The sequence below is a fragment of the Protopterus annectens genome, chromosome 7.part0 (assembly GCF_019279795.1).
Source record: "Protopterus annectens isolate FY-2018-M chromosome 7.part0, PAN1.0, whole genome shotgun sequence".
NCBI lineage: Eukaryota > Metazoa > Chordata > Ceratodontiformes > Protopteridae > Protopterus > Protopterus annectens.
This window is the reverse complement of record NC_056739.1, coordinates 449452642-449466091: the sequence shown is the minus strand read 5'-3', so window position 1 is coordinate 449466091 and position 13450 is coordinate 449452642. Positions and strand designations below refer to the sequence as shown.

General features: G+C 40.3%; 1 protein-coding gene across 1 annotated transcript in view; it reads left to right on the top strand.

Moving 5' to 3' along the window:
• Window positions 1-13450, top strand: part of ACAP1 (ArfGAP with coiled-coil, ankyrin repeat and PH domains 1) — a 1330515-nt gene that overhangs the window by 1002398 nt on the left and 314667 nt on the right. The window contains exon 14 of the mRNA XM_044077032.1: window positions 9428-9630. Coding sequence (XP_043932967.1) covers window positions 9428-9630 — 203 coding nt within the window. The remainder of the gene's footprint in view (window positions 1-9427; window positions 9631-13450) is intronic.

Below are 13450 nucleotides of genomic sequence, written 5' to 3'. Positions count from 1 at the left end.
GGGGGCTCCCATTCTTACCCCCTTTGCAGACTAGCCATGAGTCTATGGGACACAGCTCTAAATCTAAACCTGCATCTTCAAGCTCAATTCATCCCAGGGAAGCAAAATCTTTTGGCAGACAGCCTAAGTAGAAATCTTTTGGATCCCCACGAATGGATGCTGGACCCCATCTTATTCAGCAGGATTACATCAGTTTGGGGTTGTCCTCAGATAGATCTGTTTGCATCCCATCTCAACCATCAGTTGCCTCTATTTTGCACCAGGTCCTTCCACAAAACAGCATGGAAAGTGGATGCCCTGTCTTTCAGCTGGAGGAATCTTTCGGGATATGTCTTCCCTCCTCTTCCTCTTCTGCCTCGGGTGCTACTGAAAATAAAATAGGACAGACCCAAGATTATCATTCTGATAGCTCCAAATTGGCCTTGACAGTTCCAACCTTACGACACCTGTTCTTGGAACCTCCTTGGATTCTGCCTCTGTCTCCTTCCCTTCTGTCCCAACATCAGGGTCAGATGCTACACTCTCAAATCAAGACTCTTTGCCTGGCAGCCTGGCTCTTCAAAGCCCTTTGATTCCTTCTGCTCTTTCCAAACAAGTTTTGGATGTTCTCTTGGAAGCTCGGCGTCCTAGCACTAGAAAATCTTATGCTTCTAAATGGAAAAGATTTTGTATTTGGATGCGGGATCGAGGTTCTGATCCTCTTCTACCTGATATTTCCTCCATTTTACTCTACCTTTCTGAACTCTTGCTTAAAGGCCTCTCTTTCTTCCATAAAAATCCATGCTTCTGCTATTTCGGCTCATTTCAACACTGATCCCCCCATTTTTTCTCATCAACTGGTGAGACAATTCTTGAGAGGGGCTAAGAATTTAAGACCTCCCAGAACTCCTCCTGTTCCTGCTTGGGATCTTAATTATGTTTTGGAAAAGCTTACTTTACCTCCCTTTGAGCCTGCTGCTGCTTCGGATATCAAGTTCTTATCCTGGAAGACAGCTATTTTATTAGCATTGACTTCTGCAAGAAGGGTGTCAGAGTTGCAAGCTCTCATGGCTGTGGAACCTTACCTTATTTTCCATCAAGACAGGGTGGCCTTGAGGACCAATCCTACATTTATGCCTAAGGTGATTTCTGAAGTGGCTTTAAATCAGACTATTCACCTTCCTACTTTCTTTCCAAATCCTCAAAACAAAGGGGAAAGGATTTTACATTCATTGGACGTACACAGACACCTACGATTTTACCTGGACAGAACTAAAGATTTCAGGAAATCTGAACAGTTGCTTATCTCTTATGCCTCCAGTTCTCTAGGCAAGGCTATTTCTAAACAAACTATTTCTAAATGGATTGCTCGTGGAATAAGGTTTTGTTACTCTCATTTTGGGAAACAGATTCCAGGCACTGTTAGGAGTCATTCTAGTAGAGCAGCTGCCACTTCAGCAGCTTTTCTCAGAGGAGTTCCTACATTCTACTAGAGCAGCTGCCACTTCAGCAGCTTTTCTCAGAGGAGTTCCTACCAAGGACATTTTGGAAGCTGCCACTTGGAGTTCAGTGCATACCTTCTCTAAGCACTATAATCTCCCTTTGTATTCTAAGTCTAGGGCAGGTTTTGCCTCTGCTGTCTTGCAGGGTCTTCTGGCTGCCCCTTCTTCTGCATAACCTCCTTCACAGCTTTGGGATTCCACCCTACAGTTATGACTGCAACAGTGAAACATGAAGAACATAGTACATTTGTGTACACCTACCATAAATGTAGATGTTCGAGTGCCTTCACTGTTGCAGTCGGGGTTTCCCCTCCCACCATTCCCCTCTGGTTTTCTGTTTGTTCTATCTCCTCTTCCTTTGTGGTGTATTTGTGTTTCCTTTGGGACACCTTTTGGATATTTTGAGGAGCTTCTGACATCTGGGGCAAGAAAGGCTGGAGAAGATGGCGTCGGCTGTCAGCTATGTACCTCTGCGTTCTGACATTAGGGTACTTGCTGGTACAGCCGACGCCAGACCCAGACTTTGGAATTCTGGCCGACCTCGGGCTGCCTGCCGGCAGGAACACCCTACAGTTATGACTGCAACAGTGAAGACACTCAAACATCTACATTTATGGTAGGTGTACACAACTGTACTGTCCATGATGATCCTTTCCATAGCTTTGCAGACCAAGCTAGTCAGGCTTATGGGGCGATAGTTTCCAGGATCCGTTAAGGCACCACCTTTGTGGAGAGGGACCACTGTTGCTGTACGCCACTCTTTGGGTACATATCCTGTAGTAAGGCTGAGATTGAACAGTAGTTTTATATTTGGGTTTAGCTCTTCTTGGTGTTCATGTAGGATGCAGCCCGGAACACCGTCTGGTCCCATTGATGCTGTGTTTTTTGCTTTGGAGAGGGCGGCTCTTACCTGAGCATCTGAGATGTCAGGGGGACAGCACTCTGCTGGGATAGATATTTGCCCTTTTGGTGGGGGGGGGGGGTTTGCACTGAACCTGTCAGCTAGGATGTTGGCAATGTCTGTGGGTTTGGTGTATTTTTTGTCATTTTGAACTAATTCTGAGCATATCTGGGAATTCCCACCCAGGTTCCTAACATAACTAAAGAAAGCCTTGTGATTATCCTTAGTGTCCTGTGCAATTTTTCTCTCGAAGCTGGCCTTAGATGATTTTATGCGTGCCTGTAATTTTTTGCTAATACTGATCAGAGATGCCTTCCCTTTTTGGGATTTTGCTCTGTCATGTAGTAGCTTCCTCCTTCTATTGTATAGCTTGTTTATGGCTGGGGTCCACCAGACAGGACGTCTGCCTTTGGAGGATTGGGTCTTGGTTTTATTTGGGATTGCATGATCCATGCATTCCTGAAGGTGTTCATAGAATGCGTTTATAAAGTATTTTGCGGTCTGGGCCATATTTTCCACAGGCCCGGGGGCTTTGAAGGATTCCACCTCGGTTTTGAGGAGTGTGAAATTTGCTTTAGAGAAGTTTTTCACTGTTGTTTTCTGGGCAGGGGGTGGGGTCGGGATGTGAATATCCTGTGAGATTAGTTTATGGTCTGATCTTACCAGTGAGGGATACACTTCTGGTCTGGAGCATAGAGTCCCCATGTTGGTGATGATCAGGTCCAGTATGTTTTCCCCTCTTGTGGGAGTGGTAACAAGTTGTTCCATAGCATTTGAGTTTATAAATTCTAGGAACCTTTGGGCTAGGGTGTTGGAGCTAGAGTAATACTCCGTCTATGTTTGGGTAGTTGAAGTTGTTCAATATAAAGGTGTTTGGAGAGACCTTCATATTTTCCAATGTTCTCAGGAAGGCCGAGTGGGGTTCCTGGGTTTGGGAGGGTGGTCTGTAGCAGGCTATAAACTGGAAGGCAGTTTTAGCCACTGTTAAGTTGCACATGGATAGTCTCTGATACTTCGTGCTGTGCCACCAACCTGGAGGTGTGGGTATCTTTGACGAATATTGATACTCCCCCTCCTTTTGTGGTTTGGTCCAAGTTTTGGGGCCGAAAAGCATGGTATGAGGTATAACCTGGTAGTGCTGGGGTGCTCTCAGGAGCCTTGAACCAGGAATGTCATGTCTTTGTGTTTAGTGTTCATTGTGTAACTGAGAAGGATGGAGCAGAGCTGGACTTGCAACTTCCCTGTTGTGATAGCTTCTGGTGTCAGTGAAGGGGGCTTGGTGCAACAAGTGTTGGGTGCCCTGAGCTGATATTAGCAGCTGTGGTCCCCTGTGGCTGTTGCATTACTGTTTTGTGAAGAGATTGGCAAAGCACTATGGTTCACCAGTATATTGTGAGTTTATTATTATGTGTGTGTGTGTGTGTGTGTGTGTGTGTGTGTGTGTGTGTGTGTGTGTGTGTGTCTGCATATGTTTGTGTATCCATTTGCGTGTGCAAATGTGTATGGTGTTAAGGAAAATGATGGGGCAGAGATGGACTGACACCTGTCCTTTTGAGGCAGCTTATGGTGTCACAGCAGTTGTCTTGCTGCAACAGTTATTAGGTGCCCTGAGCCAATATCAGTAGCAGCTGAGGTTTGCTGCAACTGTTGCATGATTGCTTTGTGCACTGGTGGGCAAAGCAGCATGGTTCACTGATATATTTTCTTTGTGAGTGAGTGTGTAGATATATTATTGTGTTTGTGTGTGTGTGTGTGTGTATTTTTTTTTTTACTGTGAATAGTGTTACAGGGAACTAAGGAGATGAACTAGACTGACACCTACCCTGTTGCAGGACCTTCTGGTGTCAGTGCAGTGGGCTTGCTGCAACAGCTATTGGGTACTCTGAGATGATCTCATCAGCAGCTGTTGTCCCCATAGCTGTTATGTCATTGTTTTCTGGAGATGTGGGCAAAGCATCATAGTTCACCAGCACATATTGTGTGTGTGTGTATGTGTGTGTGTGTGTGTGTGTGTGTGTGTGTGTGTGTGTGTGTGTGTGTGTGTATGTGTATGCATTTAGCATGGGTGATATAACAGAGAATGAAGGAGCATAGCTGGACAGACACAGTCTTTTGGGGGAACTCCCCCAAAAGTCTGTGTCTGTCCAGCTGTGCTCCTTGTGTTGCTGCAGTGGGCTTGCTCCAGCAACTTTTCATTGCATGGAGCAGAGATCCTAAGAAGATGTGGTACCCCCATAGCTGGTGCATCATTTTTTTGTGGAGAGGAGGCAAATATCCATGGTTTATTGGTGTGTGTGTGTGTGTGTGTGTGTGTGTGTGTGTGTGTGTGAGTGCTGTGAAACAGAGCTACGTGAATACTTACCTGATGTCTAGATCTGTAGAAGTTGATGCCAGTAGTTTCTTTACTGGTTCAGGTATGTATGGCGACAAACTGACAGTAATAACTGTATTGGTTTGAGTAGCCATTGCTGCATTTTTTTCTTTGTTTGGAAAAGGGTTGTCAGAGATTCATGGTTCAGTGATATTCCCAGAAGTAATATGAATCGGTGTGTGTGGCTGTCTGGTTTGCTGCTTGTAATGGAGATCCACAGAGTGGCTATAGTATCTGAGTTACATGAAGTAAATAACCAAAGTGACAGCAGCTCTGAGTGGGAGATGGCAAGCACTGTGGAATGTGTAGTACTCTTAGAGAGAGAAAAAAATAATACAATTACAATAGGCTACGCAGAATCTACTACTTAAGTCAACTACAGATTGTTTCAAAATGACTGTCGCACAAAACATGATGGCTGAAATGGTCACTTGTATCTGGCTTCTGAACAAAATGTGAGAAATTTTGGATAACAGTAAATAAAAATATTATTGTAGTAGTGTACACTGTAAAGCGCTATTGACAGCAAGAAAAATGTGCACCCTCTTTGGGATAGTGATAGTAGGCATTGTATTATGGTTAAAGAGAAATGTAATGCTATTACCTTCTGGCTTCAAATGTCACTAAATGATCCTGCTGCCCATCTGTGAACAATTTTGGATAGGTTAAATCCACTCTTTCAGCCTTATCATACATGAGTGTATCCTTAATTACTTGAAAATCAGGTAATACTTATCGCAACCCCAAAATTAGATCCATTTGGTCCCCTATGTTCTTTTTAAGTTCAGTAATTTGGAAAAAAGTATCTTAATATTGTGTAAGTGCACAGTCATCCCAGGTTTTGTCCATAGCTCTCCACTGTTTACACCAGAAACTAGGACAAATCCAGAAGTAATCAAGAGAAATCAGGGATACTTTTTAAGATGATATTACAGTTAACCTGAAGCATTGATAGAATAAGAGAATGTGAATTTGCATGCATTTTCTGAAATAAAATAAATCTGCAACTCTATTGTCATTAGTTATTAAGTGTAGTCCACTAGCTTTTCTTCCAAAATCAACTGCTTTATGCGGGTTTAGGAGGACAGTCGTAAATTTTGAGTCAAATCAGGGACATCCCTGAAAAACTCCAAGACAGTTGAGAGATATGGGTTTATTGGAGGGTGGTGGGGGTAGGGTGAGAAGCCTGCTAATCCATGACTCAGGCTTCCTTGATGCTTTAGTACTGCAGGATTTGGCCTTCTTAGCTTTTGCTTCTTGAACTTACTGGCTCCAGCCTCTGTTGGGAGATGTAATTGTTATTGCTTGTGGGGTCTTCATAGTAGCTTTTCACTGCAAAAAGCCTGTAATAGTAACAAATTAGAAATATGCAAAAGTATTACTTCATCTTTGAGATGATCCTTTTAGTACTTGCTTACTACCTACCCTCCATTTCCGGTTGTTGGGCAGTCCCTCCACCCATCTCTGGAGTTCTGTTCCCTACAGATTTTTTTATTTTACTTTATAATTTTGCAGACTTATTTAGTTTGTCTTTAAGGTGTAACTTGCCCATGTTCCAGTCGGGGGTGGAGTACTAAACTTGGGAGTTCAGGGCCATCACACTGGCAAGTTGATGCCACTTCATCTTCATGTGGGGCACAAATGCCTAACCTTTGAAGAACAAATGTTAGATTCTAAGACAGGCCTTTCTGGAAGATTACCAGCTCTTATGAGCTTGTAGATAGCTCACCAGTTTTATGTATTACAAATATCTGAATGCTTACTATTATCAATCAGTCTTCAAAAAGGCCATTTGCACTCTTGTAGGTAAGCTTACCCACTTGATTAATGAGGAGCTGTTGGTGAGTTCCAAGGTGCAAATAATATGTCAGAATGAAGACCCATTCTGTTATAGCTACTACCTTACAGAATGCTGTGCTTGGCTAACTTATGGACTCAACTCACTGTCTTGCCTTAAAAAAGTACAGTTGTGTAAGTAAACGTACCATAACAGTCATACCTGTCAACTGTCCAGATTTTCACAGAATGTCCAGATTTTTGGCTTATATATTTGATCTGTTGCTAAATAATGGCATACATTTGAGTTTCAGACTCCAAATTCAGAATCTGTATGTTAAAACAAACCCTGTTACTCTACCAACTTTCTAAGTTTATACGAGCAAGATTTAAAATATGCCTCTATTTTGTTCCTTTGTTCCCCCATTTTGTTGGGCTTTGTTCAGATTTCTAGCACTAAGATGTTGAGAGGTATGATAACAGTCGATGTTTGAGTAATCACTGCTGCAGTAGCCTTAGCTATGTGGGTTTGGATTATATCCTGCCAAGGATATAACAGCCGGCCAACTTCCAGTGCTGCAGGGCACCTTCCATTTGTTAAACTGTCAGGCAGCTTGAGCTGAGCTGACTAAAATCTGCGGTGGTGTAGCGGTAGCATTGCTGCCTCACAGCAAGAGGTTTTCCCATTCGATTCTCGGCTAGAGTGCGGGGAGTGCCTTCTGTGTGGAGTCTGCATGCCCTCCCCACGGTTGGGTGGGCCTTTGAAAGACATGCATAAATTGGCAGGCCTTCGTTGAAGATTGAACGTTGAGCTGGCACCTAGGCATTCGTAAAAATCTACTGCCAATCATTAGCGGACCGGAGTTCCGCTGTGGCAACCCCTAACCGGGAAAAACCGAAAGACAAACAACAACAATTTTCTTTTTTCTCTGTCTTTCTCCCAGTTAGCTAAACACAGCCTGTTTAGTGTATTAACTGCATATAATATCCTTGTATTCTAACCCCGAGTCTTATTCTCTTGGTAGTCCCTGCTTTTCTCATCATTGTGGATTGCACATTATTGCTAATTCATATTTTTTTGTTAAACAAATCCTCTGCCTCAGAAAGATTGCTTGTTTATACAGACTAACAGCTTGCAAAGTATAATTTTTTGTTTTCCTTCTCTGGATTTAACTTATCTCTCTACAAATCTCTTGTTTTGATTTTTATTGTCTCTTTAAATGTCAGAGCAGTCTCTCTGAGCATTATCTTCTCAGCCCAGTGAGCATCGGCTCTCATGTAACATGCAAACTTTGATTTTATAGCATGTCTTGACCCTGTTCTACACTTTGTCTCCCTCTCTCTCTCTCACACACATACATATTCTATAACTCTCAATTGTCCAGATTTTCAAAGAATGTCCAGATTTTTGCCTCTGTTGTTGGTCTGTTCCTCATAAAATTTGTAGTTTTCTGGGCAAATCAGTGAGGATTGAACTCGCTAAATAATGACAGGATTTTGAGTTTCAGACTTCATATTCTTCAGAAAATACCTGATAACATAAGACTTTTTATTCTAGCAAGTTTCTAAGTTTATGAGGGCAATATTTAAAATCTGTCCCTATTTGTGGGGCTTTGCACCCCCCAATATTTTTTTGCTTTTTTCTAGATTTTTGTGCTAAGATGTTGAGATGTTAAGACACAGTCTGTCTCTGAGGTGTAACATGAGCTGCATGTTTTCCATCCTAGCATTTTTCAAGATTTCTCTGTTTATCCAATTGAAAATAAATGATGTACTTCCTTTTCTAAGCAAAAGTGGATATTTAAACATTGTATTTAACATTAGTAACTTAGTAAGTCCTGACGAAGGGCTCATGTCAGCTGGAAAGCTCAAATCAAAAGTCAAAGTAAACTTATCACTTCGATTCACACAAGTGTGAACCGAGCAAAATTGTTTCTTTGGACTCAGTGTGCATACAGTACATAGAATCTATTTAACATGATGATAATGCACAAAATTCTATAGACACAGACTTGAAACACAACAATAATAAATACTTACATTATTGCACTGATTTAATAGATTTTCACTTATTATTAGGCTATTAGATTATTTTCACTGGAAAAATTGCACTTAAGCAATTGATTTAAGGCCTACATTTATATTGCACAGTAAGACAGTTCAGTTTGATTACTGCTGACTTTGCTGTCTGAGTGCAGGTAAGACTTTGTTACATATTGCACTATAGAGACTTTTCAGTATTGTTGGATTACTGCCTTAATGTCCAATGTGAAGGGTATTGTTCCTAGAGGTCAGTAATTGCAAACCTATGTCAGCCAATAAAAAGTATTACATCATGTCTATGTTCCAGTGTCTGTGTGTTTTCTTCAAGAATGTGTGATTTGATTGTGAAATGAACACAGACTTAAATGTATAGTTGTACAATTTTGAACACACAGTTGACTTTCAAAAAGCATGTGCACAGATGTATCCAAATACAGATTCACATAGCAATGTGAAGAACAGGCATATGCATAGAAACAGACTAGAATGTATACAACTTCACCTCTAAAAATGGATGGGATATTTTTTGTACAGATTTTAAGAGCTACAAGTGTAAGTCTAATATACGAGTGCCATAGACCAGTTTATATCAACGCATTACAGTTAACTGCAATGTACTTAATAGAAAAGCACAACAGACACTATCCAATTCTGAAGTTGTATGGATTTTAACATAAACTATGCAGGAAAATAATTGGCAAGACATTTGGTGGCATTCTGTTGACTAAAAATAAGATTTCACTATGAATTATTTTCTCAATACATTCTGACAAATGATGATGCTTTATGTATTGGCTTACATTAACAACCAGTTAACACTGTCTTTTGAAGATTGTTTAAATAATTGTGTTTCAGAAGTCCGATAGAACATCCTTCACATCCACTGGAAGTTTTGACTTGCCAGGTTCTGGAAAGGAAGTCATAGATAAGAAAGTTCTTGACCAGGTCCAGCGTATACCAGGAAATGCACAGTGCTGTGACTGCAATGAACCTGCCCCTGAGTGGGCCAGTATCAATTTAGGAATTTCACTCTGTATAGAATGCTCCGGAATACACAGGTAATGAGCATTATTTCCATATTTTCATACTCCAGCTAATGTGCACTACTCAGAGACAGGGCTTTAGTAGCATTTAGGAAGAGAAGCAATTAGAATAATTTTAATAAGGAACACCAAAGATCATTACCAGTAATTTAGTGGCAGATGCTTGTGTTACTAGAGCTGTTCTGTAAGCTGGAGTGTCATTTTCTTGAGTCTCATATAATCGCTGCCACTTGTCCATTTACACAACTGCTTGTGATGCAAGCAGAAAGTACGCAATACAACAAAACAGCATACTTGCTCATGAGCTCCCAAAATGGAGGGTCTGACCCACACCCTTGACCTCCATGTAATGCCTCTAAGAATTCATCTGTATATCTGAGTCTGCTTGCACTGAAATGCACAAACATTCAGCTGCAAGTAGTTAGCATGTAAATACTGTGCATTTAGATGTGCACATGCCCGAAGATGATGGATGCCTGACTGCCTACAAATGAAACTCTGCAGCACATTTCTACCAGACTCTAAGCATTTAATTCAGAAGGTACCTGGTATTTCATTCATCTTTTGTTCTGTTTAGCTGTAATTGCAGCCTGGTTTATATGCTGTACATTGTTGAACTACTTTCAGATTGGCATCCATTTGTTACACACCAGTTTGATTAGCCTCAGTGTGCTGGGATGAAAGAAGGCCTACCACATTTTCAGAAAATGTTGAGAGCAAATACCTAAAGTATCATACTGAGATGGGAGGAGTTTCTTTGGTGAGTGGGAATAACAGGTGTATATTAAATGGGGTGATGCCTTTTTCCCCCATGGTAAAGAACTGTAGTCAGAAGATTTCTTGATGGGCTGTTTTCTGGCTGAGTGAATGACTGATACAGGAGGTTGGAGAAACAAGTCCAGGGCCAGAGTTTTGTACCTCTGTGATGTGAAATCTATATCCAGAACTCTAAAAAAATCAGAGGAGAGGATCAGATGTTGCAGATTTACGATGTAATGATGCTCTTCTCTTTCAGGTGCTGGATTTAGTGTATGCCATTATGTTTCATGTTTGAACTGTAAAGCTTTTAACTCATTATCTTACTAATTCTCTGAGATGAGAAACTTGGTTATACTGTCTATGATTTAAGTGTCACAGGTTTGTATTTATTGCAGTCCCTTTTCTTCCCCAGACTTATGGACTAAAGCTAGATGCCTCCTTCATAACTACTCCCAGTCTCGCAGCTAGATATTGTTAGTTTATGTTAGAGAATGGTCAACCTGTAGATTGCACCCTGATTGGAGAATGAATTTTCTCCATTAGAGTATTAATCTACTGATAACCCTCACTGAAAAATGAGTCCGCCACTTCACAGCAGTATATCAAGCTGCCTTAGAGCTCTTACTGAAAGTAACCTAACATCCGCCATTATTTTACGCTTGCTAAGCAGTACTTGTGCTGTTTAGTGAGTGTAAAATTAAAACAAACAAAAAAAAATTGAAAAGTGTGTGTGTGTGTGTGTGTGTGTGTGTGTGTGTGTGTGTGTGTGTGTGTGTGTGTGTGTGTGTGTGTGTGTGTATAAGCATGAAAGTGAGAGTGAGATCGATCACATTTTCCACTCGCTAATCAGCGCTTTTTCTGTTTAGCGAGTTTAAAATGAAAACAAATGTATAATTAAAAATAATTTAAAAAAAAATAGAAAAGCGGGTGTGTGTATGTATTATTCTGTCTGCATGTGTGAGTGTATGAGTTCTTGCATGCATGAAAGTGTGTGTGTTTCTGTGCATGCATGAGAGAGAGATATCAATTGAACACTGGATGCAAGTTATTTAAAATTAAGAGGTATGCATACCTCTTAGTACAAGAAATGTACATAAAGTCTAAAATAATGTGGGACAAAGGCTTAAAGGGACATATTTTAAATATTGCTTTAATACAATTAGAAAGTTGGTATAATAACAGGAATTTTGTTAAATGCATTTTCTGAAGGATATTAAAGTCTGAAACTCTAATATAATTCATTATTTAGTGACCTCAACTCCAAACCCCTAATTTTATGAGGAAGATACCAAGAAAAGAGGCAAAAAATGTGGACATTCTGTGAAAATCTGCACAGTTGAGAAGTATGGGTATGAAACTTGTAATGGCTGGCATTATTAACTTAGTGCAGTCTTGTGTTTTTAAAGGTACGTGTGTGTGTGTGTGTGTGTGTGTGTGTGTGTGTGTGTGTGTGTGTGTGTACACATTAAATACTTAGCCAAACTTATATTTTGGATGTAAAGTACTTCTCCAAACTACAGTTAATATACTACAGCAAGTTTGAAACATTAGGCAGAGGAGGAACTATTTTACATCAAAAATATTAAAAAATATATACTAATTAAAAAAAATAAATAGAAAGCAGTTTAACAGCCCATTCTTTAAGCCCAGTGATGCCCTCCAGGGTGTGTGTTAGTGTGGAAATAATGCCCTTACAGGGGTAAAGAGGCCCCCCGCCTGCAGCATCGGGCCTCAAAACACCCATGACTGGGTGTTATTTCCACAGTAACACTCCCAGTTGGGCATTATTGCTTGCTTAGTGCCCTCTACCTGAATGTTATCTGTTGTGATCTAGGGTATTTTGGGGTAATATTGGAGACACGTATTTTAACGGAAATAGGTGAAATATGCCACTGCTTGCCTTCAATCTACACTGAGGGAGTCTAGTTTATGCCCAAAATATATTTTTTTCCTGAAAAAACAGAGTGTCTATCATGTATAAGTATGCTTTTACTTAATATGATAACCATGAAAACACTCACTGACCCATAGAGTTTTAACAAGGTTGCTACAGGAAGAGTTGTACGGCAGAAAAATTAGTTACTATGTAACAGAAGTTAATTAGTGGCAATTACAATTAAATATATGTATATAACATATTACACTAAGTATGAAATAGCTATCAAAACCAGAACTGTTAAGACGGTGAACAATAGAAAGAGGCTTTAAAACAGTGGCAGCTGGTGACTTCAAATCAAAGGGGGGGCTGCAGGAGACAGCTGAATGGGTGGGGGTCAATGGGAAGGGGTGTGGCCAACTAGAACGGGGAGGAGCTATGCTGAAAACCACAAAAACTAACTAAATACACTGCCCTGGGTGCCAAACCGTCATTATAAGAGTCCATTCAAGACAAAATGAATTGTAGAAGAATAAAAATAGTTCAATGCATTGGCTGCATGCAGCTTACTTAATATCTAGATGGAAACAAAAAGGTTGTGAGGCATGAAAAAATAAATTATTTTTTAAATATATTAATGGAATGCCAGTCAAAATCAAGTATAAGAAAAACAAGCAGCACTCAACTCAAACCACTTCTTGCACTGCAGTTCTAATTATAATTTATATTCAGCTTTATTAAAGTACCAAATAACATGCTGAAAGCAGAAATCTCTGATGCCCCCACTTGTAAAAATGTTTCTTATCCAAAAAAAGACCTGCTGCCTGACAACTATCTACTTGTTTCATGGGGAAAACATGATCAAAGTAAAAAATGGAAAGCAAACAAGAAACAAGCTCAAGATACATTGTTTAAAAGGATTACTGTACAGGTTATGGACTACACTAAAAGGATTACTGTACAGGTTATGGACCACACGACTGGCATTCTGTTTAGTTTATGGGTAAAGCCTGCAGAGATGACTGGAAGTCTCCAAGTGTAATGAGCTTCTTAAAATAATGTAATCCGGTCCTTTATTACAAATACTGTCATATGCATTTCAATACCCAAGGCTTATACATTATCTAGTTAAGTATTCTCTACATGGCAACAACAGAAAGGCTTTCAATGTTGGCAATTCTTTAACAGTACGCTTATTAA